At 45.4% G+C, this 27,395-nt stretch overlaps 1 protein-coding gene across 1 annotated transcript in view; it reads left to right on the forward strand.

Moving 5' to 3' along the window:
- ABCA12 (ATP binding cassette subfamily A member 12) overlaps positions 1 to 27,395 on the forward strand; it is a 79,694-nt gene that overhangs the window by 12,900 nt on the left and 39,399 nt on the right. Inside the window, exons 3-21 of the mRNA XM_048309252.1 lie at positions 3,219 to 3,366; positions 5,599 to 5,687; positions 6,717 to 6,826; positions 7,557 to 7,742; positions 8,589 to 8,767; positions 11,721 to 11,833; positions 12,921 to 13,017; positions 13,146 to 17,294; positions 17,912 to 18,027; positions 18,659 to 18,765; positions 20,210 to 20,463; positions 20,577 to 20,689; positions 21,128 to 21,252; positions 22,060 to 22,233; positions 23,129 to 23,293; positions 24,346 to 24,547; positions 25,134 to 25,273; positions 25,835 to 25,954; positions 27,088 to 27,178. Of these exons, the coding sequence (XP_048165209.1) occupies positions 3,219 to 3,366; positions 5,599 to 5,687; positions 6,717 to 6,826; positions 7,557 to 7,742; positions 8,589 to 8,767; positions 11,721 to 11,833; positions 12,921 to 13,017; positions 13,146 to 17,294; positions 17,912 to 18,027; positions 18,659 to 18,765; positions 20,210 to 20,463; positions 20,577 to 20,689; positions 21,128 to 21,252; positions 22,060 to 22,233; positions 23,129 to 23,293; positions 24,346 to 24,547; positions 25,134 to 25,273; positions 25,835 to 25,954; positions 27,088 to 27,178 (6,678 nt within the window). The remainder of the gene's footprint in view (positions 1 to 3,218; positions 3,367 to 5,598; positions 5,688 to 6,716; positions 6,827 to 7,556; positions 7,743 to 8,588; positions 8,768 to 11,720; positions 11,834 to 12,920; positions 13,018 to 13,145; positions 17,295 to 17,911; positions 18,028 to 18,658; positions 18,766 to 20,209; positions 20,464 to 20,576; positions 20,690 to 21,127; positions 21,253 to 22,059; positions 22,234 to 23,128; positions 23,294 to 24,345; positions 24,548 to 25,133; positions 25,274 to 25,834; positions 25,955 to 27,087; positions 27,179 to 27,395) is intronic.

Consider the following 27,395-nt stretch of genomic DNA (forward strand, 5'->3'; position numbering starts at 1 on the left):
TTTGCAGAGCAGGTACAACTCTCCTTCTGTCACATTTCCTAGCTGGTGCTTACACTGTGTACTGATGTCACTGGCGTGCTGGATAAACCTCAGCCAGGGCAGGGACAGGTAGTTACGGAGGTCTCCTGAAGCTGCTTCCTCCCTGGCCATCCAGGCAGTGGTTCCAGGGCCAGCAGGGAATTTGTTGGTGTGGGCAGGACCGCCCGTGTGGCTCTGTGGGGTCACGTCTCCTCACCACGAGCAAGGGGATGGAGGGAGGGAGGATGGAGCAGGGAGAGCATTGATCTCATGACTCGCCTTGGCATCAGTAAATTCCTTCCTTTGCAGGATGTAGGGCTGAGAACCAGCATGGGTCTAACTCACACCACATGGAAATCTGGCCCAGACATTTTGCAATTTTCTGTGTCATGGTCTTTCTCAAAAAGCTTCCTTAATTCTCTAACTGCTGTCAGAGCCCAGGCCTCTTCCAGAAGAGTCCTCCCTGGCACTGCCACTGCCCCTGTGCCAGGAGCATCGTGGGGTAACACTGGCTCATGCCTGCAGTGACTCAGGGATGGATCAGGCCCCATGGCTGCATCCAGCCACCAGCAAACTGCTCAGCATCTGCTGCGAGCTGGCAGAGCCTCGCTGAGTGCCTCAACCTCATGGGTCAACGAGCTCTTCACAGGCATTGTGCCACCACCACAAGTGGCAGCACTTCCAAACTTCAGGTCACAAGTTCCTGGCTCTTTATATTTGAGGCTGCTGTTTCAAAAGAAAGGAAAGAGCCGATACCATCACTGTGCTCTTACGCTGAACACCTCGCTTGTGAAGAGCAGCTGGTTGTTTAATTGCCCACTTAGTTCAAAGTGTGCCACCTTTGAGTCCAATTCTAACATTTGTTATTGCTGTTTGTACCTCAAGGAAGAGTCTTCCTCTGCTCTGGATTCATCAGGATCTCTTTGGTTAATCACCTCTGTAAACTGTCTCTGGAGAAGACCAGTGCTCCCCAGACCCATCTTTGTGTTCCCTGTTCAGCCTTTCCCTGAGGAGTTACACAGCTTCAGCTGCTCCTGGTCTACTAAGAGACATGAGCTTATCTCCTGGCCCTGGTGGTCGTTGGTAGATGTGGAGGGCAGTGAAGGGTGGAGCCGTTTCCCTCCCAGCTCCTACACATCATTGTGGCTATGCCCTCCATCCCAGGTCTCATGGCTTCCCACGTCTTTGACGCTTCATTCTGGTAGGGACACCAATCCAGTGAGGTCTGTAGTGTGCATTTTTGAGTTGGTGTGCAGGTCAATGCCCTGCATGGGAATGAGGATGTGGGAGATCAGAAGGAAGATGCGAGGAAAATGTCCGTGTGTGCAGGGCTGTAATTGGTGATCCCAAAGGGCAAACACCACAGACATGGCAGGGATATTCACACAAGGGTGCTTCCAGATTAAAGTGTCCTGCTCTAAAGTTTCCCTCATGGCTAGCAGGTAAATTACCCTGCAACACGTTTAGAGTGGTGGATGCTTGGTCCTGTGGCCCCAACACCAGAAGTTCTGCCTGTAGGGATAAGAGAGCTCTTTTACTGCCCTTGGTGCTCTGTGGTTACCAGGAGCTGGTTCAGCCAGCTGTGTAACTCCTGAGGGAATGAGGGAGGGAAGGGTGTAACTCCTGAGGTGACTTGAGGGATGCGGGGAGTGTTGGGGGAGCTTCCCATGGCAGGTAGCCTTCTCCTCTGACAGCATCCGTGTCCTCTAATTTTCTCTTGTACACCTAACTCTCCACTGAGGTGTAGAAGAGAATCACACCACCATCAGAGTGGGTACCTGTACCTCTGCAGGTCTCAGAGGCCTCTGTGCCACTTGCTGTCTTGCTCAGTGGGAGCTCCTGTGCTAAACCATGAGCTCTTGTGTTCATGTGCTGAGGAAAGCTCAGGAAAATCCAGTCTCCATCCAGGAGACCAACAGCCATGGACTCCATCTACTCCTGCCAAGGCCTCTGGGAGCATCTGGGGTTTGAGCACTGCTCTAATGAATAAATGTTGTACAAATGTAGCACCGTGTCCTTGGTGAAGGGGTAAGAGATAAAGCTGTGCCTGGGTGAGAGTCACAGGGCATCTTTGAAGACTAAAAGAGCAAGGTGATCAATTACCACAAGCCTGCCTGCAGGCCTTTAGCAAATCTGGCTCCTTTCCATAGCAGAAATAATAGCAATGTCCTTTGCCAGGTAATTTTCCAAATGATTATTTTAAATAATATGTTGCTGTGATCCAGCAAAAGAGTTTGAAGATTTATGGGAGCGTTTGTCTCCAAGAGGAAGAGCAGCCGTGAACTCTGCGGGCTGGCAGCGAGCAGCACGGGGCAAGTGGCACATAAAACACTCGAGTGTCTCATTGTTCAGGTCCACTCTGTGTCTGGAGAAACGGGAGACAGGGACACAGAGCTCATCCCTCAGCACTGGCTGCCAGCATCCCAGGTCACCAGGCAGATGGTGCTGGAGCTGCTCTGCGCTGGGTGGTGGTGATGGATTCCTCCTCTGCCTTCCCAGGGCAGCTCTGCACAAAAGGCAAAGGATGTTTGTTGGTCCTCTGCCCCTTCCTGTGGTAAAAGCTGAGACAAAGCCCTGTTTTAACAGCCTGGCTTGGAAATAGAGATTGTGGTGTTGCATAGAAGCCAGTCCAAGTGTTGGAGAACACATTCTCATGGGTGCTTCAAGTTACTCTGGCCATGTGCCTGCTTTTATTTTACTTCACTTTTTAAAGACAGAATTAGGATATCTTAATCTAAGGGGTTTTTTTTTTTTTGTCATTTCTTGCCTGTTCTTGGATCGTGGAGTGGAGGGGGGAAATCTGCAGTTGCTTCAGGACTGACAGGTATCCTATGAACAAATAGCTTGGCTCTTCTTCCTATTAACTGGGACCCTGAACAACTGGGTCTAGTGGAAGGTGTCCCTGCCCATGGCAGGCACGTTGGAACTGGACAACCTTCAAGGTTTCTTCCAAGCCAAACCATTCTATAATTCTATGATTAAATAGCCTGTGATGGCTTTGTCAGTGTTGTGGAGGTGCTTATAGTGGGATTTGGCAGATGACACTGCCTGGGTGGAGTCAGTGAAAGGAGCCTCAGTGAAACTGAGAATCTGTCCTGTTGTTTAGGAAGGGAAAATAGCACATCCTGACAGAAACATATGGCCAAAAAGTGCGTGTCCTCATCATCATAATGGCATTTTCTCTCTCTTTCTTCCTCCAGGTTATCTTGCACCCCGAAACCTTCCCAGCGCAGGCTTCTTCCCATTCCTGCAGACAGTGCTGTGTGATTCCGATGCCAGGTGTAAGGGCACACCATACACACCAGAAGATCTGCTGCCAAGACTCAATGACATCTCATCCCTCAGACTGTAAGGGAATCTGAATATTTCCAGGTGTTAGGAACTGTAAAACAAAGCCTGTTTTGAGGGGGAGGGAGCATCCATGCATGTCTGCATGTACATACAAGTTTGTCCATGACAGATACACCTCAACTACCTGTTCTAACAGATATCTGACACTTAGAAAAGAGAATATCAGCTGCAACATGGACACTTCAGAAATAATCACCTTAGGGAAAGCTCTCAGGAATGTGTCCACTGATTCAGGCTTGAATCTTCTGCTGAAGAGAATTTTGCTCCCTGAGAAAGCTCTTCAGGTCACCCAGATCAAAGCAAAGGAACTTTTTTTTTGCATGACTGTGGGTCAGGTCAGTGATAAGACTTGCCCCCAGAGCAGCCCAGAATGCTGATCTGCCACTGGGAGGGATCAGTTCAGGATGCTTTGGCTGGAAGTCTGGATGTTAGTTCTGGAGCAACTGCTCTTTGAGCAGGCCCTCCAGGTGCCAGCCAGAACAGGTGTCCTCTCTGGAGGCCGTCAGATGTGTTGGGAAACACACGAAAAGGGAGAAACAATTTTTGCCCACAAAAGCACAGAGATTTGCAGTGTGGAGCTGGCTGGGCACATTTTGTTGGAGTGTCAGTTTGCTGAAATGGAAATGTTCAGCAGGAGCATTTCAATTTCTTGATGTTCCAATTGAAGCCAAGTAGCATTTGCTTTGAGGCATGCCAGCCAGGGTGGTTTCTGTGTCTCAGCTGCCCAGTTCTGACACACCCCCAGGGAACATGCCATGCTGAGGCCTGGCTGGTTCATGGAGAGCTGAAAATCTGGGCACCTCACAATGGCCCTTGTTGCTTGTCTTTGCTCTCAGGTGAGAGGCTGCTCCATAGTGGTTGTGTCAGAGCCTGAAAATCCCTCTTGGCCAGAGCTTGAGAGTCTGAAGAGCTAAAATGGGCCTCACCAGAGAGCACATCAGGCAGGATGGGGCATCCTGGGGTTGGTGGCTCTTTAAGGATCCTCCTTAGTGCAGAGAGAGGGTAATTTCCTAGGCCAAGTCAGAATCTCTCCATGGGTGGGAAGGATGACTGAGGATGTGGGCGACTGAAGTTGCACAAGGTGAATCCTAATCAAATTCAAGGTCATGCAGCAGAAGAGAGGAGGGAAGGCAAAGCCACATGGAGACTGGATGCCTGGATTCACAGCTCCTTTCCTCAGTGTCATTGATTTTCCCTGGGCATGTTAAACAATGGTTCATTTGGGGTATTGAAATGAAGAAATGGGAGCTTCTAGTGCCAAAGCTGGAGGTCTTCCATGGGTTTCAGTAGCTACACATCCTTCTTGCTTTCTGTTTTTTGTTTCTGAAAAGCTGTTTAGGAAATAAGTGGTTTTTCCTGCCAAATGAAAATCAAAGAATTTGGCCAAATTTTAGATCAAGAGTGTGAGTCATTAACAGGCATCTTGACCACTCTTGAAAGTTGTCTGTGTGAAGTATCATTATAGATATGTGGCCATACCTACCCTTGTATGGTCAGTGTCAGCCTTACAAGGGAAAACACCTACTGTTAAGTAGCCACAGCAAAACTAGCAGGAGAGAGCAGAGTCTAAAACCTCAGGAAAAGATTCCTTGGGAAGGGGAAGGCTCCAGATGAATAGGAGCAGGACCCCTATGGGTGAGTTTGTCACAAAGTGTTTGAGCTGTGGCCCTTCGATACCTGGATAGATTATTTTGTAATACTCAGCTAATCGAGGCTGTTTTTCTCCTCTCCCATTGTGCGACTTACTGAAGCTCTTGTTAAGCTGTTTTATAACTTTCCCTAAAACTGTGTATAACCAGTGGTCAGCAGAGAAAATGGGTGAGGTTCTCACCTTTGATTCTGTTCCTTAGAGGCATTTACCAAAGTGTGCAAGGTGTTACTTGAAATTTCCCTTAATAAAAGGGAAGTCCAAAAGCCAAGCTCAGCAACGACTTCTTCCACCCTTTTCTCCTGTAGTGAAATGTTTGGGAAGGATGAACAGGTCCTGTTGCCTGGAAGGATTTCTTGGTAAGGCCATGTACTTTGTAGCCATGGTTCTGTACTTTTGCTTCCCCAAGATACGTGCCAGGCCTCCAGAAGGAACCAGGCTTTTGCATAAGCCAGATTTCAACACACCTGCCATGAAATCCGGCCATAGACACATTCTGAGTTAAGGCAGTAAAGCATAAGTTAATTACAAGAAATTCTGGGAGTTGTTACAGGTGTCTCTTTCATTCTTCTTTCCCCCAGCAAGCACAGGAGCTCATCCAGTGTAGCCAAGGACAGGCAGCCATCATCATGGAGTGTGGAGGGTCCGGAAAGCAGGAATGCTTCACTGGGTAGGTTACTCGCTGCTCTGGGAACGCTGACCTTTTGAAACTCTCTGGACAGAGCTGCAATTCTTAGAGCACTGCTGAAATGATTCATGTGTTTCATAGAGGCACGTGGCCATGGCCACGACATTAGTGTAAATTCTTGGGAACAAGTACAAGTAACTGTCTGTAGAAAAGACTTTGGAATTTGGCCAAGGAACCAGGATTAAAAGGTTGTGCTTCACAGGAGCAATGCAAGATCACAGATTGATTGGACATTAATTAGAGACCTGGCTATTTGTGGAATATTGCCCTTTTACTGCCCACAAATTCTCCATAAACAGCTTATGATTTCTTTTCAAGTGTGTTTTTATCCACGGTTATCCAGCAAATAAGTTGTCTTCTGTGCCAGAGCGGATATTTATTGTTGGTGATGTTCTCCTCTGATGTGATTCTCTTTCCTGAAGGAACTTTCAGACTGAAAGTTACCATGAAATCATTACAATTATTATTTATTGATGGTAATGGCTGGTACAATCTGCAAGCCATCATGATGGATAGTCCTTTCTGCAGGGAGCTCACGATGAAGTGAATGATTACAGATTTGCATTTGCCTGTTCTGCTCCAGCCATTCACTGTTCCAATTAGCATTCCTGCCAGCACCCTCTGTGGTGCACAGACAGAAAAAGGCTGAATGCAAAAGGGACCAAGTGCAGAGGCGTGGGGGGGGGGGGAAGTAAATCAATGAACAGTTATGGGAGCTACTGACTCATGTTGATGCTCAGCAAGGATCTCAGTTCTACGTTTTATTAAAAGAAAAAATTAAAAATGATAGGTCGTGGCCCCATGTAACAAGTTACAGTGTCATCCAGAATGTAATTGTATCAGAAAAAAACCTGAAGTACTTACAGGATGCCACTGGCTGTACCTTTGGAAACAGATTAATAACAATGGTGCACCCAAAGCCATGTGTAGCTGTCCTCTGCAAGAGTTTTATGTAGCAAAGAGGTTTTAAAAGACATAAGTAAAATACAGTGTTTCACACTGTTATTGCAGCATTTGGGGATTTGGTATCACATGGAGAGAAAAACCTTCAGAACATTTCATCACCATCCAGCTTGACTTCCAGCACCAACACGTTCAACAGGATCCTCAGTTTTGGGAAGGTAAGTCTGTATTTGCATAGTAGCTGAGTGTGAACATTTATGTATCCTCATACTTAAAGAATTAGAAGCTCCAAGTACCAACACACAGCTTTTATTGCTTTAGGATCTCTCCTATTATGTGAATGAGCTTTATTTTGGAAACATAGTGATTGTGGGTGGATTTTTAAGCTTTGTGGAAAGTTTTTTATCCTCTAGGCAGAAACCAGGCAAACCTTGGGACATAATACTATGAAATATAAAATATAGTCACACACAATACCCTAAGATACTTTGTTCAGAACTTGTGTGAGTTAAGGTGCTTGCAGTATATTTTCTTTCTTATGAAATTAAAGATACGGTGTCACAGGCTTTGACATTCAGGTATTTATTTGCCCATGACAGTCATGCAGTGGCATCAGAGGCACTGTGTTTATTATGTAGGTATTGAATATTTACAGGATCAATTCCTTTGTGACAGAAATTTGGTACAATGTAATGGACACTTTCTGTGTTTTGGTGTCAAGGCCTACGAACACTTATACACACATTTCTCTGTATAATATGAGGAGTTTGAGAGGATTTAGTGACACTGTTCAGCTGTTAGAATTCTGCCTATGTGTAAGTGCTTGTAACCACAATGCTTTTCACATGTCACTGCTATCCCTTAAAAAAAGCCTCATCACTGCCTTTAAAACCATCCCAAGTACACTGTTGCTTTACAGCTGCCCTGAATGTTTTGTTGTTCTTTCAGAACCAGCCCCAACACTCCACTGCAGGGAATCTCAGGGCCCTGCTGTGTGAGGTCTTGTCGCGGTACCTGGCGCATCCCGGTGCCACCGGAGGGAGCATGGCAGCCAATATCCACCACACCTTCTGCTTCACCCACTCGTCACTTCTGGAGTCGTTTGCCCAGGAGTTCAGGAGCCAGCTCTCCCAGGTGGGTGCCTGGGACCTTCCCTGGGGACTGCAGCTGGGAGTTGTTCCTTCCCTGGGAACTGCTGCAGCAGTTCACACACGTCAGGCAGTGTTTGGTAGCTACCACATGGCCCCTTGTGGGCAGGAGTTGCTCATCTCTGTTCCCAAGTGCAAGTAGGGCACAGTGAGGCTGAGTTAATCCTTGTGCATGCAGTTAGCCCAAAGACCTCCAAGCTGAGTACGTGGCTTGAAAGCCAAGGATCATCCAGCCATCAGCTCGTGGCCACTGAGGGTTCTCACACACCTGGGCCTTGCTTCTCCTCTTTGTTTGCCCTGCTGCAGTGACAGGTCAATAGAACAGCATGAGGATGTGGTGTAAATAAGAATGTTTAAACCTTGGGAAGGCAATAAATTTAATTGTGTATTACCTCAGCTGTATAACTTCATCCAGTGACTCCTGCATCTGATCCAACAATTCATGATTGAAGCAGTAGTTGTCTTTGGAAAGCAATATAATTAAAGCAAATTAATCCTTTAAAGGTGAAGCCTTCTTTTTTTTTTTTTTCTTCTTTTCCAGGGTTAGGATTGATATTAATTTTCTTGTATTCCTAGTCTTTGGATTCTTCAGGACATTGTGAATCGTAGGGCTTGTCTGAACAGAGAATTTACTGTACAACCTGGGGTGTGAAGGTAAAGCACAGTCACACTCTCAGTTATTGCCTGTCCTTTGAATGTATTGTTTGCAGATTTGCATGCAAGTACAGTGCCAGCTGAAAAACATAAAAAGGACCCCCCAGCAGCAAGGCTTGTGGTTATTAAACAATTTCTTCTGGTTCTTAAGTAATTTCATACGTTTTTATTTGTTAAGGTGCAGCACAACCCACAGTACCAGGAGACCTTTGTCAACGAAATGGTCTCATTTCTGAGGCTCGTCTCCCAAGTGCAGAATGACACCTCCCTGTGGCACCTGCTTTTGCTGGCCCCAGATGTGTTCCAGGACAACATGCAACTGCGAGACATAATTGATTTCCTTCAGAATCCAAGCAGGTAAAATAGAGAAAATGGCAGGAGAAGCACCGAAAGTTGGTTTGTGTATTGGCCTCTAAGGACATCACCTCTCCTCTTGAGGGAAAGGTGTTACCTTAAAAGTGTGATTTGTTTGGGGAATGATGCAGCTCCACACTAATGCATCTCTAAAGGTGTCCATGGACTGTGAGCAGTGTGTTGTTTTTCACTGACTCTTGTGTCATTCTTTTAATGGGAACTTGATGTAAACTCTTGAGTTTTCTCCCAGCCTGCTTAGAGGCACTGTCATGCCCTTGTGCAGATAAAAAGCTGGTGAGTCACAGCCACTGCCTTTGGAGGAAGAAAAGCCCTCCTGGCTGGGTGAAGAAAGCAGCCGGCTGCTTCTTTCCAGAAAAGCTCAGAGCCAAGGTCAGGTTGCTTTGGAACACCTCAGGCACTTGTAGGGGAGCCATAATGTTGTTTTTTAAAACTGACTACCTAATCTGCTGCTGGTTTAATCTTTCAGGACTGGTCCCAAGAGGGCAGAAAGGAGAGGGAGCCTAGTTTTCTAACATATGGGCTTTAACATGTCTGACTTGGAGAATAAAGTGCCAGTTATGCACTTGCTCAATGGTTATAGTTAACCATTATATATGATATGATATGATATTTATTATATATATTATATTTAAGGCACAGCTGGCTTAACTGCATTATTTAACTGTGCTGAAATATTTGATGCAGTTTGCACCTAGGACAATAGAAATTTCTAAAACAGGCTTAGGCTTGAAATCCTTTTCCTGGTCTGTACTTGGGCTAAACTCTCCCTGATCTCCAGAAGACTTGAATTACTCAAGATAAAGGGACTCTGTTCCAAGTCATCTTCTGGATGTGTGACTGACCCTGCTATAAAATATTCTGGATAGTCCAGTTGTTACAGCACATGGAGGACACCAAGAAACTGCATTTTCAGACTGCTTTTTGTTTTTATCTTGCATACATGAGCAGTTGGGTAAAGATGTCAAAAGAAGTTGTAGAAACTTTGCCACTTTGATTGCACCCAGGCTTAGAGGGACTCACTTTTGATCGCTGGTGTGTTGCCAAGGCACTTAAAAACCTGTACATTTAATATCAAGGTAATTTTCCATGCTGCATTGTGAGACCCATGTGTAAGTTGTAATGTCCTTATCCTTAAAGGAGTCAGTAGCAGTGTGGCAAGAATTGTAATTTCATTCAGAAACGTTTTGTTCATGCTGCTGTTTCAGTCACAGGATTATTGCATTTGTTTGCATTTACTGGCTCCCAGAACCCAGCCTGAGAACCAGCCCTGTTTGAGTGCCCAGGGAGAATTAATATTTACTGTGCTGCTCTGCTTTGCTCTACAGCTGCAGAACTGGGCGAAGTTGTCATAGGCACGACAAAGAGGCACATAGAATTTCATCACCAGAACTGTGTAGTGCTTTTATGCCTGGCATCTGGCACTGTAAATGCATGAGTAAAGAGTTATTGCAAAGAGATTGCACAAACAGTACTTTTAATGATGCTTACAAAAGCACATCTTAGCGAGCCTGGCCACGTCTCTTACTCAGGCAGGACCGAACTCCTAAAGAAGTGCTGCACATGGGAATTTTTTTTTGTGGTAGAAATATGAAGGTATAGAAGAAAAGAACTTTTGCTCGTTGTGGCATCTGTATTAACCAAGTGATAAACACCACCACTGTGAAACAGTAACTTCCAAGTCATGAATCCTATAGAAAGTTTAGCAGCCGATTTTATTACTCACAAAAACCTGTTTTGCAGACTTATTTCACGAATGTTCCTGTTTGTTGCTGTAAGATAGCACATAGCTGAGCTTTTTCTCCACAGCCAAAGTCTGCAGAAGTCCTGCAAGACTGAAATAAAAGGGCAGCAACAACACTTGTTTCCATGTTTGCTGCCTTCTGATCTGCGTGATATGCATCCTCTTTTGGCAGCCTGTGCCTGCCTCCTCCTTGGCTCTGCCATTGCTCAGCTAAATATGTCACTTACAACTGAGTTTCTTCCCCTCTAAGACTCTTACAAGCACATCTGCAGAATGAAAATGCCAAGCACCAAGCCTACGAAACCTGCATGGAGACGTTATGTTAAATTAGGAGAGAAGAGATCCCCAGTGCTCTGTCCTCAGTAGCAGCCTGTTCCCACAGATCAGTATGTATTTATTCATGTCACTGACATCAGCCCAGCCAGGTTCTTTATGTATTATGTACAGAACTTCAGGCAGGTGAGAGAGAGATGGTGCATTTCAGTGACCCCATGCCTACAGTGAAGAGCTACTCTTTATACAGGAGAAGCAAAAGGGACTAATAATCACAGTGAAGTTTTCAGTAACCTACACACCTGAGCAGGCAGTCCTGTAAATGAGTTCCTCTGTGCTACAATATGCCTGATTATCAGCTTATTCCTTCCTAAGACTGAAAAACATTCCTTGCTTCCCTGTCAGCCCAGCTATTACAGCATAAAAGAGGAAAGAAGGAGAATTGGAAACGGCAACAGTTTTTTGTAATTGCTTCTTCCTTCCACAGATGTGTTTCCCCTCGGGATCCCTGCTCTCTGTGGAGCCTTGTCTCCTTGGTTCTTGGCTTTTTTAGGAGGAAATTCCCCCACAGCAGTGAATGACATGGCTGGTGTGTCACCTGGGTGTTTTCTGAGACCTGCTGGCAGAATTTAAGTGGCCTGCAGATTGTACATAACTCTCTGAACAAGTGCACCTAGTGAGTGCCACACGTGTTTGTGCTAATATGATGCCATGGCCTTCCCATCAAAGCCCCTGGTGTTTGTATCCTGTGCATGATCGATCAAACAAATAATTAAAAATAGGGGCTATGTCTTGTCTGTCAGACATTTTAAGAATGATAGGCTGTACTCCAGCTGTTTCCTATTAGAATATTTGTTCTATTTCTTCTCATAAACCTGTAACCACAATTCATTTTTCTTCCCCCCCCCCCCCCGCCTTTAGTGTTGTGCTGGCAGCTCAGAATGTCTCTGCATCTCTTGTGGGTGATGATGGATTCAAAACTGTTCAGAATGGGGCTACAGATTCTCCACATACCCTGAACTGCTTGGAGCAAGGTAAGACTCCTCCATTGAGTCATATCTCTGCTGAAAACCTGTGGTGCTGAGGAGAGGCAAACTGCAGGCTAGTAAGTAACCATACAGATTGCACACATTATGCTGAGTTCAGGGCTCAGCGTAATGGATTCTTCTTTCAGCTTTTTACAAATGCGAGTAAAATGCCTCATTTCAAACGGAAAAGTAAAAAAGCTTGGTTTTGTCAGTAGACAATGAATTAACATGAGTTTGCAGCCTCAGTGGAAATGGGGAGCAGTAATGTTTTACCTTGATTCGCTTTTTTGGGGGGTGATGTCAAAATCTGCCTCTGGTTGTGGGCCCTGTCAAACTCAGCTCGGTGTGTCAAGGCAGGGGCTGGGGCTGGGCTGCAAAACAAGCTTAAATTAGCTCTTCCTTTAAATCCCTGTCCCTTCCAGCAGAGACAGTGCTGGATATCCCCCTCTAACTGGGGATCTGTGAGCAGGCAGGGGAAAGGAACAGCAGCTAAATGCTACAAGGGACAGATGGGTAATGCTGTCTGTCCTCTACTTGTTTCATGGAGATTGTGGAAGTTGAGGTGGATAAGAAGAAAGATGAGATGTGCAAGTAGGGAAAACATGGAGAAGTGGCTGGTGAGAGGACTGGACACATGGGGACCTCAAGATGAGTGTAAATGGCTGTGGGAGACATAAATGATGCTGCAGACAGAGCTTATGTGTGAGCAGTAAAAAGCAACTCTAAATGAAGGGAAGGAAACCATAATAAATACCTGGCCACCTTACCCTGCATTACTGATAGCAAAGTGCTCCTAAAGCAGGAGGAGACCTCTGTTAGTGTCCAGATCACAGGAGCAGTGAATTGTTCCTGAGTGATTTCAGCATGGAAAGTAATTTCTAGGATGCCAGGCAGCATCCTCACTTCCCTCGAAAGGCCAGGAAGAGTTACACCCCAAAAGAACACTCAGATTTGTAACCAGCATATTGTGGCTTGTGGTAGGAGCCTAACTTCGTATGTGCACATTATCCCAGATAGATTTGCCATTGTAGCACTTCTCAGGTTCCAAAATTACATGATCTTTACTAATACACTTTTCACTTTTTTGTTGTAGATAAAGAAAGCAGTTGGCTGGCCAGATCTATTTGTAATTCCTTTGTTCACTGGAAAGACAATCACACTTTAGTATCTGAATTGGAGGAAGTTCTAAGGTGAGACATTAGCTAAAGGGATATTACTAACAGTGTAATTCAAATCTACGATCTTTGCTCTAAATCACCTTACATTTCCACTTGCATTGATTTCATATTCACTAAAACACTTTTTTGTTCCCCTCCAGAAAAATAAGGTCACCAGAGATTGGTGGAAAGCACTCCAAGAGGTCCATTAATTCAGATGATTTAGAAGCCATACAAAAGCATCTACATCGTTTAAAAGGCTTTGAGGAAAAAATGAATAGAAGTGAATTTAAAAGCTTAAATCTATTCAGAAATTTGAAGAATGAAACATTACAGAAATTGTATGCATTTCTTGAACTGGGAATGAATCCACATCATTATTATAAATTAAAGGAACCATATAATAAGGAAATAATTGATGAAATCTATAACTTCACATCACTGCAATTACAGAGTGACTTTAATGGGACTTCCATTTTCAATACAATGACCCAGTGGAAAGAAATTCAGAGGGCTTTAAAATTAGCTACAATGCTTTGGAATCCATCTCTGCTAAATAATTCTAATTTTAGTACACTGCAAACTAAGGATGCTCTCAAAATGTTGCTCTCCACAAGCATGCCATCACTTCTGGAAGGTCTCAGAGACCGTTTGGGTGGAATGCGAGAAATCCCATCTGTGTTTTCTGATGATCTGCTTGAGCCTGAGTCCTACAGAAACTTCCCAGAGCAGCTCCTAGCTCTCCAGAAGATGTTTTTTAGAATGACAGGCACAAATGTAGGTTATCAGTACCTCCTGCTGCCTGTGTTTGAGCTGATGAGGGCTGTAGAGAAGTCCATGGGTGAGGCCTGGTGGGATGAGTTGAACGTCTACTGGCGCATTGGGGAGAAACTGAGATCCATGAAGTGGAATAACACAGCCATCATTGCCTATGGGCAGTTTTTGGAGGTGTTAAACAGCCATTTGCAAAAGCTGAGCAACAATTCAAGTGCTGTCCTCAGTGAAGAATTGGATCAGCTGTCAGAATTTATAACAGCCGTGTTTAAAGAGTTTGGGGAAAGCTCTGGAGTAGCCAATATCTCACAAGTCACTCAAGCTGTCCAAAAGACGTTGGACGTGTTAAAAGACCTACAGCTGCGTTATAATGTCAGCAAACTAAAATCTATAGAACTTTTCTTTAATTTTGACAACAAAACCTTCGAGAGCTTGTCTGAACTTCTGAGAACAGGAATGAAAATCCTTCATTCTACAAGTGCCAGTGAAGGTACCAGTGAAGACATAATTAACCCTATCTATAATTTAACTAATCTTCTACTGCAGGAGTTCAGCCAGTCTCCCTCACAGCACAATACCTCACTACAGGCAAAAATTTGGGAGTTCCTGCATTTAGCCTTGGGTCCTTTCCTTGAGAACAGCAGCAAAGCCTATAGGACACTCCAGAATTGCTCCTTTGAGGATGTGCTCCACGTAGCCCTTGAGGTGCTGTTTGAAAATGCCACTCTAAGGGAGTCCTCAGCCAGGAGCCCCTGCAAGCCCCTCTTGGATTCCTTGGGTGTGGAGGGTGGGACAGGGAGCAATGACACCTTTGCCAGGGTGTTCCAGCTGGCCATAACCAACCTGGAACTGTCCCCAGAGTTTGCTGCTGCCTACAAGAACAGCAGGGAGCGCTTTTTCAAGGAGCTGTCGTGCCTCACCCGAGCTCTGCGTTTTTCTCTGAGTTTCCTTTCCAAGTTAAACCTTGTCTCCGAGCTGGGAAACTCCTGGCTCCAGGAGAAGGCGAGAGCTCTGAGTGCAGCCACGGAGGGGCTGGTGCAGGGTGATGCTTCGTGCCCCATCCCAGCCCAGGATGTGGGTGATGTGCTCCCATCCCAGCTTTTGAAGGTGCTCCTTCCTGCCCTGCTGAATGACACAGTGCTGAGCTCCCTGAACTTCTCTGACAGCTCAGCAGACTGGGATGGGCTGCCTGTGTTTTCCCATCTGTCACCATCTGCTTCCATGAGGAACAGCAGTCTATACGAGCTGCTGCAAGTGGGCAGAGCTGCCTCCAGCCAGCCCGAGTGGGGACACTTCTCCCGGCTGTGGCACGCCACTGGCAGCCTGCTGACCTCCAAATGGAGCCTAACAGAAGTGGCTGAATATGTGGAACTCCTGCACATTTTGAAGAAAGCTCTAATCCTTGTGGACTTTGGGGTAGCTCCTGGAAAACCACTGGTGCATCAGATCTTTCATAATTCTACTGAAGCAATTAAATCCTCAGATCTGAGTGATTTGTATAGTTCATTAAAACTCTTTTTCAGTTCAACTTCTGCCACAGACAGCACACTGGACTTGGAAAGAATATTTCAAGAAATACTTCCTCTGTATGAAGGGGGTGGTGAAGGATTGTTCTACTCTAATCCCTATGGAAAAGAAAATCAAGATATTCTAACTATGGCTGCAGTGATTTGGAACAAGATAATTTTAAACAGGACTCATTTTAGTACAGAGAATGCATGGGAGGTTATCAAAATGATTGCACTCGATGCAATCTCACTTGAAGACATTGAAAATTATCTCAGCACAAATGAAGAAGTGTCATCATTATTTTCTGACTTCCTGTTGACCCCTGGAACTTCTGAAAATGTTGCAGAACACCTCTTGTCCCTTGAGCAGCTTCTTGGTGTGATGGCAAAGGTGAATACCAGTGATCATTATCTGCTGATCTCTTCTTTGTCTAAGCTAATGCAGAAACTCCAGAGTGGCCCTCCTGGAAGGCAGGAAAATGAACTTGGTGCTTTCTGGCGTATTGCTGAAGGTCTCCAGTCCTTGAACTGGAATAGTACAGACAGTCTCACTGCCCAGTCACTTCTAGACATGCTACAAAATCTGCTAAATACCATGGAAAATGACTCCAGTCTTCCTTTCAGTAAGGAACTGAAGCAGATGCTAAACATTGCATCCTCCATCTTTGAGCTGTATGATGATGAAGACTCCAGGGGAACCAACATTTCCATGTACTTGCAGGCCATGCAAAGGGGTATCTTAACTTTGAAAGGTTTGCAGAAAAGGTATAACATCAGTGAGCTTGAAACTGTCAGCCTGGTACTTGATTCTTACAGTAACCGTACCCAGAGACTCATGGAAATGTGGAGAGCAGGAATGAAAGTTCTTCATGACACCAACTTAAACAAAACACTTGAGGAAAAAATGGATGTTGTCTATAATTTCTCTCATTTCCTGCTGCAGGAGTTCAGCCAGTTTCCCTCACAGCACAATACCTCACTACAGGCAACAATTTGGGAGTTCCTGCATTTAGCCTTGGGTCCTTTCCTTGAGAACAGCAGCAAAGCCTATAGGACACTCCAGAATTGCTCCTTTGAGGATGTGCTCCACGTAGCCCTTGAGGTGCTGTTTGAAAATGCCACTCTGAGGGAGTCCTCAGCCAGGAGCCCCTGCAAGCCCCTCTTGGATTCCTTGGGTGTGGAGGGTGGGACAGGGAGCAATGACACCTTTGCCAGGGTGTTCCAGCTGGCCATAACCAACCTGGAACTGTCCCCAGAGTTTGCTGCTGCCTACAAGAACAGCAGGGAGCGCTTTTGCAAGGAGCTGTCGTGCCTCACCCGAGCTCTGCATTTTTCTCTGAGTTTCCTTTCCAAGTTAAACCTTGTCTCCGAGCTGGGAAACTCCTGGCTCCAGGAGAAGGCGAGAGCTCTGAGTGCAGCCACGGAGGGGCTGGTGCAGGGTGATGCTTCGTGCCCCATCCCAGCCCAGGATGTGGGTGATGTGCTCCCATCCCAGCTTTTGAAGGTGCTCCTTCCTGCCCTGCTGAATGACACAGTGCTGAGCTCCCTGAACTTCTCTGACAGCTCAGCAGACTGGAATAACCTGTCCGTGCTCTCCAGTGTGGCACAGGATGAGCTCCACAACCTGCTGCAGAGACTCCACAGCACCTTCAACCTCACTAAAGGGAGTTACTCCACAAGTGTCTGGGATGTGTTTGACAGCTTCCTCAGCACCAAAAGGAATCCAGCCAAAGGAGCTTCCCTTGCAAGGCTGTTGGAAGCAGCGGCAAGCGACTCTGCCAGCAATCTGTCAGCTCTAGAAATCACAGAAGCCACCCTCTACATTCTCAAGGGCCTGAACATCTCTGGCCCGCTAAACGAATTCAATATAAGTTCCAGCTCAGCTTTTCTCTCCAACACAACCAGTTTTGACAGTGTGATTGATATCGTTGCTCATCACTTCATTGTCGTGGCAGAAACCCTTTACAACAAGACCCTGCCTTGGACTCAGAGTGACCACACTCTGTCCCCAACCAGCTTGATCACACGGTGAGTTTGGGTTTTGGGTAGTGCAATTCCATGGATGGATTGTGACCACTGCTCTCATTCTGGCATGAGAAGTATGGAATTCTCTTCCAGGGGAACAACCTAAGCCTGCAATCACCATAATTTAGGACACGAGGTATAATATGGGTTAAATTGAAGAAGAGGAAACTTCTCCTTGAGCTGAACATACAGCTAAAAGTCAGACTTTCAAAATATTTTGTGTGTTGGCACGTACCAATTCACAGCAGATCAGAGTCCTGAAGGAGTCTTACCACCAGTGGTAGGCTCTTTGGAAACCCTTCTTTTGTGGGATGACTCTCTAATTTTTGGTCCTCGGTCTCTCCTAGGTGTGCCTTTCCATCTATATAATGCATCCATCACATAGATGTGAACCTTTCAAGTGTGTTTTCTTATTTTGAGAGTGAATGACAGCTTTGGGAAATAACAGCAAAAAGACCTGATGGTATAAAACTGGGAGGGTACCCACTTAGGAGAGGTGGCTTTCATCTGGAATTCTTATTTACTCTGCCAAGGAACAGCATCCACAGCTGACATGTTGCTCACTAATATACCTTATTTTTGAAAGAGAAGCTGATCTAAATTCCTATCTTCTTTTTCAGATTTCTGTTTTTAGAATTTGAAAACACCATCTTGCAGGTGACAGCGAATAACAGCTATAACCCTTACCTGATGTGTTTAATAAATGCCACTGAAGCTGGAGACGGGGAATTGACAGGTGATCATGATTTCATTAATGCTGAGAGGCCTCAGCTGGAACGTGTCCTGCCTGTTTTTTGTCTAATGGTGTGAAGGAATGGTGCTACGTGGCTTTGTCTGCTGGCAATTAACTGGAGCTGTGAGACCTGGGGAAGCCAGACTCGGGTTTTGTTTGAGTTATGTCACACTGCGATTTTAAGTTTCCATCCCAGTCTCTCCAGAAGGCACATCTCCTCCTCTCTGTGTGATGACAGGTTGCTGACATTCAGACAAAGCAATCTTACAAATAGAAACCTCTTTCCCTTCACAGCTTTATGTAGCTGTGAGATGACAGCAGTTATTCCTGAGAGTTAACATGGTATTTCACATAGATATTCATCATTTGTGCTTATTGTAACACCTGAGAGGTTTTACCTGTTACCAGGATGGGGTGGATTTCACTAGGAGCAGAGCACCTACTTGAACTGGATTCATTACAGTCCAGATTACAACCTAGGCTGTGATCTGTGATTTCAGAGGTCCTCAGCCATGGGAGTTTGGTGGAAAGTAGCAATGATCAGTTGGCCTCAGAATAAAAGTGCTGATATTCCCATCTGTGAAGTTTCTGGCATTTTTGTCTGGAATAACTATTGTTTTTTTCCCCTGCACAGAAAACATCACACTGCTTTTGAAGCAAACTCATCTGAAAAAGAACTCTTTTATGCAAAATAATACCTCTGAGAAACATTCATCCATACCAGAGCTCCTGAAGCTAAAAGTGAGTCTGCTTAAAATGCTGACTTGAAGGACATCACGCAGTGATACATGAATGTGCAATGGAAAAAAGTTTTCTTAAAAGAACAGCTGATAAAAACTAGGACTGAAACTCTCTGTTCTGCCTGCTGCCTGTATTTGAAGGTCACCTGTAAACTGGGTTGAGGAACTTGTTCTTTTATCTGTCCCTACTGAGTGTGCACCCGTTTTTTGGAGGAGGTAGAGGTGTTCCTGTCCTCCTGTGTGCTGGATAGGATGGCTCTGTTTTCCACCAGCCATCCCAGAAGGATGAGCACTGCAGAGATGGCCAGTAGCAGCATATTCCTCAGTGCACCAGTAGTTTTGAAGTTCAGTACATTGAGACTTGCTGAAGCACCTTGCAGAGCTGAGATCATTCTGGGATGCCTCAGCTTCACTTGAGGAGGAGGTAGGGAGGAGTTCTCGAAGGCACAGATAGGGATTAGATGCCTCTGCCCTGCTGAAAATCCACGGAATTGTGAATTCCTGATTGGCAGTTGGAAGCATGACTAACTGGGTTACTGCTGTGCCTAAGGAGCTCTACCAACACCAGCAGGGCTGGAGTCAAGTCCCCACATGCTCCCCTAGCCCCAGATGTCTCACAACACCAGAATGGCTTCTGAGATTAAGCACCAGTATTGATTCCCTGAGTTCCCTCCCCGGCTTTGGGTTTGGCAATGCCTCGTTTGAATAAAATGCTTCTTAGCCCATGCATTCATGACTGCACTAATAGCATGCATGTACTTTAGACTATTGCTCCATATGAGAAATAGCATTTAAAAGTCCTTTTAGAAAAATACAGCAGTATGCAATGTTGTTGCTGTGTAATATATCTGTAACAATAATATGACGAGCCTCAGTGTGACAGGTACTTAGAGGCATAAACCTGAAAATAATTCTTCCCATAAGAGCCTGATAATGTAAATAATGATGTCAGACAAGAGGGAAGCCCATGATAGCAAAGGACTATAATTTTACATGGGTTGGCAGATGAGGAAGCTCTGAGTTCTGGCCAAGTCTCTTTCCTGTGCTGCAGTAGATGACCAGGTGGTATTTGAAAGGCTAAACTTGTTGTGCAAGGTGGATTTATTTGGTCTCTGGGAAGATTAAAGAGTAAACAGGCAAGTCCAATGGAGTATTGCTGTCTGTGTGTGTTGGGCAAGGGAAATGATATGTTAAGGATTCCAAGGTTTTTAGATCCAGCCAGGTCTGCCAGAAGGTCACATAATGATTGTTACAAGCTGTTCTTTTGGAGACCTTTTGAATGAACTAAATATATATATATATATGTATTTTAAAATCTTAGTCCTAAGGAGAAACAGAAAGGGACAGTTAGACTCTTCAAAGCTTGCCTTTTGTAATTCCGTCATCTAACCTCAAACCCTGGTGTTTGTGCATTTGTCTTCCTTTTTTCAAAATGTCCTTTGAAGATCTCTCGCCTCCGGGGTCTGACAGCACTTCTGTGTGACTACAAGAGCTTCAAGTCAATGCAGCACCTCTGCCACCTCCCTGAGGTTCCCTTTGGGGAGCTGTGCGAGCGAGGCCAGTCTCAGGAGCAGCTCCTCCGTGCTGCTGAGCTGAGCAGCCAACTTGTGACCAACGTACTGAATCACAGGAGGATCTCCCAGGAGCTCCAAAATGTACTCATTGGGGATGCCACAGGCATCCAGGCACAGCTGAAGTGGTGAGGCTCTCCCTCTGTTAGAGTTAGACTCTTTTGGTGTTCTGGTTATGAAATGACTCTTGCTTTCTCTTTATATTCTCAGTTTTGTTTGTTGTTCTATTTTTCCAATTCAGGCTTCAAGAAAATGTACCAGAAATTGCTTTCTTTCAAGAGATTCCTCAGTATATGGCTACTTTGAATTCCATGTTGAACATCACTGAGAGTTTAACAGACTCAAGCAAGCAAGGTACTCTTCTCTATTTTCTTTATGATGTTGGTAAACATCACCACTGGTACCACACTTTCTGCTGGCAATCCCAAGAATTGCCTAGCTGCCAGGAAGAAGTGATATTAATGGAATAACCATATACCATGACCTTGGGATCCTTTATCTGGGGTGCTTCTAGAGCCTGTTCAAGACCACCCTTTGTTTTCTTCACAAAGAAAGCACCAAGTCTTTCAATCTGAGCAAATTTTGCTATCCTGAGACGTGATAGCCCACAAGCCAGACTGTAAAACCTAGGAAATAGTGACTGTATGTTCCAAGTTTTTGTTGGAACTTTTCTTATCAGCGGTGAGGTACCACACTTCCATACTTCACATAAAGCCTTCTCTGTGTGCTTGAGATCTGCTGTGTGTCTGGAGAAAGCCATTACATCAATTGCTCTTTGACTGTTTGTTACAGAAGAGTTAAGAGATGTGTTTAAAAATGTGGACCAGCTCAAAGAGGACCTCAAAAACACAACAGGAATGTCCACAGCCAGCATTGATGCTCTTCTGGAAGCATCTTTCCCAGAAAACAGCAGTCAGGTAAGTTTGCTGTTATCCTGTTGGGATATCTTGTTGCTTTCTACTGCTCAGACCATTAAAGCCAGTGTTTGTTAGTGAATGCAGCTGAGCAGATCACTGGGTGTGTGACAGCACAGATGACCCCACAGGGAGAGACAGCAGAGCATGTTATGGATTGGAATAACCACCAGGAATGCAGCAGGAGCATCACTGATGTCAGCCCAGCCACTGGAGACCAGGAGCCATATGGTCCCTTTGGCTGCTACTGGCAGCTGGTCGGCAGCCAGGCACTGCCTGGAGAGGGATCCTGGAGCAGGGCATGGCTCTCTGGGACACACTGATGGGGGCTGAGCAGGGTCTTCAGTCAGGTCCTGGTCACTGAGAAGTTGTCCCAGTCCAGGAGGAAAAGTACATTTGTAAACACAACTTGTGAGAGCACTCAGGGTCCAGAATCATCGCCCAGAATGAGAGATGAGCTTCCCTTTCTCAGCCTCCTGCTCCTGCGAGCAGAGCTCCCGATGCTTTCCCCCTCCCAGCCATCTTGTCTGGACTGGGCCCCAAAGAGCATACTCTTTTCCAAACTTCACATGCATCGGTCAATGAGAAATTGAAGCCATAAAAGCTTTTACTACTGTGCAAGCTGGGTAGTAAAACATAGTCCTTAGGATTTGTCCCTGGGAGTGGGAGTAATGGGCAGGCATTTTCTGGTTCTTGGGTGGTTGAAATACGGCGGTGTGGAAGGAACAACAGCAAGGCAAGATTGATCCACACGTGGTGGAGCGTGCAGTGCACCCCTAACAAATCTCTCTTCCCTTGGTGCACGCCCAGCTCATCTCTCAGGTGCTGCAGCTGGAGTCCTGCAGCGCCCGTCCCGCTGACCTGCAGCTGCGAGCGGTGGCGCGGGAGCTGTGCAGCCTCCCTCTGCCAGAGAGGACTCGCAGCACCTACATCCTTGGGGTCACCCTGTTGAGACACTTGGACATCTACAATTTCTTGTACAAGGTTAGTGCTGGATTTTTAGAGTGGTTTCTACATTCTTTGCTGCACGCAGTGGCTGAAAGGTCATAAAATATCATTGCAGTGGCCAGAAGCTACACTGATTTACACAAGCCAAAGATCAGGCTTTGCTCATGCAGCAATTTTTACTGCATATCCATGCTGTGACAGTGTGGATATAAATGAGAATCCCAGCTGGTTTTAAGCAGCAAACCTCATTTAAAGGCACTGGGCCTACTCTAAATGCCTCCCTATCTGCTAGTATCCTTTATGTGCTGTCACAACCTCTTGAACACTCCCAGCTGACCCAAAAATAAGGTACTGAGCTAAATTTTTTGATTGCTTGAAAAGGGAAGCCCTGGAAAAAGTCCTGTAAAATACCATTTCCCTATCTATCTGGAAATACAAAGTTATTAAATGATTCAAATTTCCGCCCCCAACTACAGAAACAGCATCTAAGAAAACATTCACAGAGATGTGAATACTGAGCATGTATTTAAAAATACAGGAGTGACCCTGGGCAAAAAAAGTTGTTAAATGACAATGCCAGTGAATTTGGGCTCAGGTCAAAAGTCACTCATGGTGTTTGACACCTGTGCTGTGTGAAATGAGAGACTTGATCATATCCCAGCCAGTATCTGACACACATTTCCCAGCTGTAGGTGTTTGGAAACACACTATTAAATTATGTAATGTTCAGGGGTGTGGCTTGCAAAAGTGGTTGGGGATTTAGGAATACAAATCCCATTCATTTCCCATGGGACACCCACTCTGTAAAGCCTCCTAACTGTTCTGAAAATCCCACAGTGCTCATGTTTGAGTTAACACAATATGGGAGTGTACATGCCTGTGCACGCAGATTCCTGCTCATCATAATTGATTTCCTTCCTGACTCTTGCAGATGTTTTTCCCCAAGGAACTTCAGAAACCCATGGACAAGATGTTAGGCCTTCTGACAAAAATGAAATCTTTCAGACACCAGGTTGAATCTGGTGCTGATCCATTACTACAAGCTATTCATTCCCTGAAAAAGCTCCGGCAGTCCAGGAAAATGCCACTGACTAAGGTATGTGTACTCTGCATGTGCTTTTGAGGCAAAATACCACTGGAATGGTTTCCACAGTAATTTCCTACCCTAGAAGCCACAGGTGCGTTAAACCATAGATTCTGTTTCAAAGCAACAGTATTGTGAGAAGAATCTGTCAAACTTATCCCTGGAAGTGTTCAAGGCCAGGCTGGATGGGGCTTCTGGAAGGTGTCCCTGCCCATGGCAGGGGGTTGGAATGAGATGAGCTTTGAGGTCCTTTCCAACACAAACCATTCTGTGATTCTGTGTTGCATTCCTGGGTGGGTTTTGATTTGGAGCAGTGGGACCATCATATGCTCGTGAGTGGGGAACACGTGCTGTGGGAGGGACACTTGGAGCAAGAATCCTCCTCTTGAAGGAGGGAGGACTTCCAGAAAAATACTGGAAGGATCAGCTGGTGAAAACAACTGGAGAACTGCCCATTAAAGGCAGACCCACCAAAGTCAGCAGCAAAAACTTGCTTTAGCTTTAGTGTGCATTAGATCACACCCAAAGCCTCGAGAGTGCCCGAAACATTCAGTACAAACCCATTACTGCTGTGACAGCTGCAGTAACTCCAGGGTGCACTGCCTTCATCCAGCATGGTGTCTAATCCATCTCTGATCCACAGTTGAGGAGAGCACAGATGACAGGAGTTGTTCCTGGTCATCATTCTGCCTGCACACTGCAGAGCCACGTGCAGCCACGGACTGGATGGGGACAGTGATGTGCACATCCATGTGACAAATCCTGTGTTGTAACCCAGGTGTGTGAATGTCACCAGGCACACCTTATAGGGAATTTCTCTGCACGGATTGTAGGCACTTCCACTTTGGCTCTCGTACCTGGAAATAAATGTGCCACCTCTGTCATAGCAGAGATTAACCAAAAAATGCATGATTTCCATGGAAACTTCCTATTTTTATAGAGGCTAACTTCTCATAAGAAAGCAGTATAAAAATGTTCAGTCCTTGCCTTCTCATTCTGTTATTTCTCTCAGAGTGGGGTGCTTTCAGCGTGCAGGATTTGTTTGTGTTTTGTCTTTTCTGCAGGCATTGTTTAAACCAAACAACTTCCAGATAACACATGGCACATTTAAATCCATGTCAAAAGTCCTCTGCAACCAGGAGATCACACCCCTGTTTTTTGAGTCTTTGCTTCCAGACTTTGGAGAGCCCATAAGCAACAGTTCTAATGCAGAGGATGCCTATGTCCAAAAGCTGATGAGGAAATATGGGATTCCTCAGGATTCCAGTAAGTCTGGCTTCTCCCTAGGGCACAAACATTTCAGAGCCGAACTCTGCTATTTCCAGACAGATCTAGTGCTGAGCTATTCCCCGTATGTCTCTGAGGGCTGTAAGTGCTCATTATTTATGGTAGCTGAAGATCTGCACTGACCTAATTATGGTGGTTTATTTCCATAAATGTTCAAAGTGAAACTGCCTGTGCAACAGAGCAGTGCTTGGCACTGCCCTGGCTCCCATTGGTTGATGATCTGGTCCTAGGGCTCGACAGGTCACTGCTTTTTCTTGATGTGTAGTTTTTCTGACTCTACTGACATTATTAGCTCCTCTGAGTTCACAAAACTCCGTTTAACCTTCAAGCAGATAATGTTGGCTCGAACAGCGAGCCTCTTGTTGTCTTGAGTTCAGCAACAGGAGATCTTGGGGGTGGATTGCTTTTGTCAAGATGCATTAGATCAGTCAGTGAAGAGGGCCCTGAAGTCATTCACTGGACACAGCAACAAACTGGGCAGATGGGAGAAAAAACACACTGGTAGCTTTCTTATGTCTGGTCTGTTTGCTCTCCATGCAATTTGTTTGCTTTTCTCCCCTTGCAGCCCCGTTTTGCTTATCCTTTTACCTGGACCTGGTCAAGACCCCGACCGGAGCTTTGATTTGGTCTTTTTTAAAACCAATGGTGCTTGGGAAGATCCTTTTTACACCAGACACCCCAGAAACTCGAGCAATCATGGGAAAGGTATGGCTCTGTTCCAGGACATCAAGATACGCCCACTCCAAATGGTTGTAATTTATCTAGCACAGGCTTGTTTCTCTGGGAAGCAGAGGGCTGCTTTCTCACTGTTTGGAGTATTAATCAAATTACCTTTTTCTACTTGCCTTGCTGGCTATATGAGTCATCTTTTGTCTTTGATTGAATCTTCCCTCCAGAAGCTGCTGTTGGTCTAATATTTCTAGGACAGTTGTTTAGGGCCTTCAGTTTATGAAGTTTCACCCCCATATTTTCAGCCAGTAGGAGAGATGTGTCTCCCAGGACAAATGCTGTAACCAGTGCTTGTTCACAAGCAGGCCAGTGGTAGAAGGAAAGCTGATACTCAAGACATGCTCTAAATATCATGTTTTTAAGTACTTGCATAAATTCAGTGTGTTAAGGGGCATTTTGCCAAACAGTGAGAGGATGCTAGGAAAAATCCTAAGGAAAACAAATTTGGTCTCAGCTGTTTTATTAATTTATTTATTGGTTAAAATCTGTAAGGTAATGAATAAATGAATCTTTATATGTTGTGGGCTTCTTTTGTAGTCGAATGCAACCCTGGAGCAGATGGCTGATTTAGCCCTGAAGTCCCAGGAGTGGCTGGACCAGTCTCCTGTCATCATGAATTCACTGACTAAGTTAAACCAGACAGTTCCAGTGATCAAGGTATGACTTCCTACCTTCCCTCTCTCTCTTGCCAGAAGGGAAGTGGGAGGATGGATTTGTTCACTGAAGTAAACTGGGGTTCCGGGGACATCTTAGGTCAGCTGGGGCGACCCTTCTCAGGATGTCCTGGACTTCACAGTTTCTGTGCCTGCCTGTTCCCATAACAGAAATGCTCCTGACTCACCTCTCCCTGCGAATTCTCTTTCTCAAATGAACTGTTTGTAACATGCTCCCTGACCCTGGCCGTGCTGGGGCCTGCTGGAGGGCTAAGATGAGCAAGGAATGCTCTTCAGTTTGTAAATTAACTTTCTGCTTGATGGAGTGATCCAGCCAGCCAAGACCAGGCAAGAAATGACTTTTTCAGAAAATGAAACAGTATCTATAATAAGCATGTAGTTCTGGGTGCGCACATAAGAGCTAGGAGATGGTTTGTACCTCAGTGAATGTAAATAAAATTTCTTTTTCCCCCTCCTAAGGAGCCTAGCCTTGCTTGGATAGAGAAAGCAGTAGACTGTAATGTTCCACACACTTGTTTCCCATTCTTTCCAGTAAAAATTGTCTCCTTTTCTTACAAAAACGAGATCCCTGAAACCCAAAAGCATTTGCAGGTAATTTTAGGGGCTGGAATTCATTCTAATTTCCATGGCACCAAGAGAAAATCTAGAGCGGAATATGCAAAAGGGAAATTAAATATTCTCTGCTGATTGCACTCATTGGTGGAATAATAAAATATTCAGCCAAACAAAAACCTGTGCTGATCTCCAAGTTAAGTTTTGGTTGCCTACCCATTGTGCACTGGCTGTGTTCAGGGGACTGAAAACAGACACAAGGGAAATTTACTTCTAGAATAACTAAAACTATCCATAATTTTCTTGATGGGACTCTAGTGCCTGGTGGAGGCTCAGTAGGCATCCTTTCTTGACTCAAAGAAGCACTAACTTGGACTCAGAGAGCTCTCTGTGTCTCTCATTGCTGGCATTTCCCCATCCTGATACAGACTGAAGGGAATAGGAAGGGGTCTGTACAGATGCTCAGTGAAGACAGCTGCTCTGTTGTGTTTTAGAACTCACAGTGAGTGAGCTCAGGAGACTTCTGGTCAAACTGATGCTTTTTCTTTCTCTGCTTGTTGATAGAATGCCCTGCAGAACCCCTTTGTGCAGGTTTTTATCAAGCTGATGGTGGATCTGGATGCAGCTGAGCTCCTGAGTCAGATAAATGAACTGGGTAAGTGTGTCTGTATGTGCTGCCCTCTTCTTTATGTCTGGGAGCTCCAGAGTCACCCAGCTGCAGCCATCCCCTAGTTCTGCTCTTCCCTGGCCCACGTTGGAGGCTCCAGGGCAAGGCAATCCCAGCTGTGATCCAGAGAGCTTCCATGGAAAAGACTCTTAGAGAGCAAAGGGCTGGTGTGAAGAGCTGTTTCTCCTGGGTGTTGAGGGATAGA

The sequence above is a fragment of the Corvus hawaiiensis genome, chromosome 7, assembly GCF_020740725.1.
Source record: "Corvus hawaiiensis isolate bCorHaw1 chromosome 7, bCorHaw1.pri.cur, whole genome shotgun sequence".
Lineage (NCBI taxonomy): Eukaryota > Metazoa > Chordata > Aves > Passeriformes > Corvidae > Corvus > Corvus hawaiiensis.